Below are 1,765 nucleotides of genomic sequence, written 5' to 3' on the forward strand. Positions count from 1 at the left end.
CACCGAAAGGTTTTGGATCAGCTGAATTTGTTTTTCTATGTTCAGTTTTCTGTAAAAGCAATGCTTTATCTGTTTTACAGCTTAAGAACAAAATGGAGAATATTATTCACTATAACAATTATGAAGCTGAGAAATGTGGATTTCTTGAAGATTTCTGTTTCTTAATACTAGGACTGTAATTAAACACTCCGTCATTCATTACTGCTATCAATCAGTTTTTTCATACTAAAAATCTGACCGGTATCAGTTGAACAAGCAAAGTATAAACTTCTCTGTTTCTCTGGATCTTCTCAGTACCTCCAGCTGCTGTAACATTTCGATGYAGTTTATTGAAAAACTTAGAACAGGAAGACATAGAAGTAGTGGAGACTCACATCATTTCTGCTGTGGTTGTTCTGTGTCAACTTCAACAGCATGATGATCTGCAGGGAAATAAAATGATATGGACTAAACAGCATTTGTTCAAAATCATTGAAGTGAGACCTTCATTCTGAAGCTTATGTAACATGTTCTCCTGCAGTGAAGTACTTTGAGTCTATTGCTCACCTTAGAGTTGAGTGCACACTGTAGTGGGGTCTCTCTATTTTTGTTGAGGATGTGTGTGCTCGCTCCGTTCTCCAGCAACACCTGGATGATTCCCTCATATCCCCATCGAGCTGCTATATGCAGCACAGTGTCACCTTTATCGTTCTGGAGGTCCAGGCGGCATGTTTGGACATCGTAGTACACCAAGGCCTTCACACACTGACGCCAGGCACAGAAAGAACCGTGGCTCTCAAAACGCTCAGCAGGTTTTCAGCAGAAAAAAAAAAAATCTACATTCTGGTTTTTACTGGAGGGAAGCCTCCATGACCTTTAATCTTGTGTTGCATTTAGTGCACTTCCAAAGAGAGAAGATGATGCTCTTAAAAATGTTAGTGTTACACTGGGAACTGAAGTAAGATGAACCATTTTTCATAGGATCGCTGCATCAAGGGCATCTGGTCGCACAGAATGTTTTGTTTAGTGGCCCTGGAAAGCAAACATCAACATGTGGAAAGAACACAAGAGCTGAATCTTTGTTCAAGAGTCATAGTTTGTTTCTTAATATGTTTGGAAGTTTGAGACTCTATGGCATCAGAGAAAAGTCTTTTAGCCTCTGCTGCTCCACCAGGGCCCGTCTTTTACAAAAGTACATTTTCTTTTTTGTACCTCTCCAGTGTCATTCTGTCTATTTCTGCATCCTTTGCTGCTGCTCAAATACACTTCACTGGTGACTCTGTCAAAAACTTCAGTAATGACTGCCTTACTTGTTTTGTGCTTCTATACATGAGACATGATGTCCAAATGCAGAACATGTAGCCTTCAGCTAAAATACATGCACTAAGTGTTTGGGGATGTTGAGCCAGTAGCACATACATTGGGGTATATATGTATTACTTGGTGACATGATCAATGTTTTTTACTGTTTCCTAGAAACAAGTGGTGGCTCAACTTAAACCAGTCTCCCTAAAAGCAAAAAAAAAAAAAAAAAATCAGACTTGATTTTTATGCTCATCTACATCACTGGGAAATGATCAAATGTGTTGCTAAGTCTTACACAAAATTTTCCCAGGACTTCTCAGATATTGCAAACATCAGAATTATGTTATTTGTAATTACATGTGGTATTATGATGAGTTAATGTAATTACATTAACTCATCATTAATACTAACAGACACACAACAATCCATGAACTGAATGTCATGTTTCTTTAAAGTTTATACAAAATAGTGGGTTTTTTTC

General features: G+C 38.0%; 1 protein-coding gene across 1 annotated transcript in view; it reads right to left on the reverse strand.

Annotated features, from left to right (window-relative positions):
• The window catches only part of ankrd27 (ankyrin repeat domain 27 (VPS9 domain)), a 34,730-nt gene that overhangs the window by 12,672 nt on the left and 20,293 nt on the right, over positions 1-1,765 (reverse strand). The window contains exons 13-14 of the mRNA XM_017306551.1: positions 547-796; positions 375-422 (exon numbers count right to left, since the gene is read on the reverse strand). Of these exons, the coding sequence (XP_017162040.1) occupies positions 375-422; positions 547-796 (298 nt within the window). The remainder of the gene's footprint in view (positions 1-374; positions 423-546; positions 797-1,765) is intronic.

Source organism: Poecilia reticulata, linkage group LG9 (genome assembly GCF_000633615.1).
Source record: "Poecilia reticulata strain Guanapo linkage group LG9, Guppy_female_1.0+MT, whole genome shotgun sequence".
In the NCBI taxonomy this organism is placed as follows: Eukaryota; Metazoa; Chordata; class Actinopteri; order Cyprinodontiformes; family Poeciliidae; genus Poecilia; species Poecilia reticulata.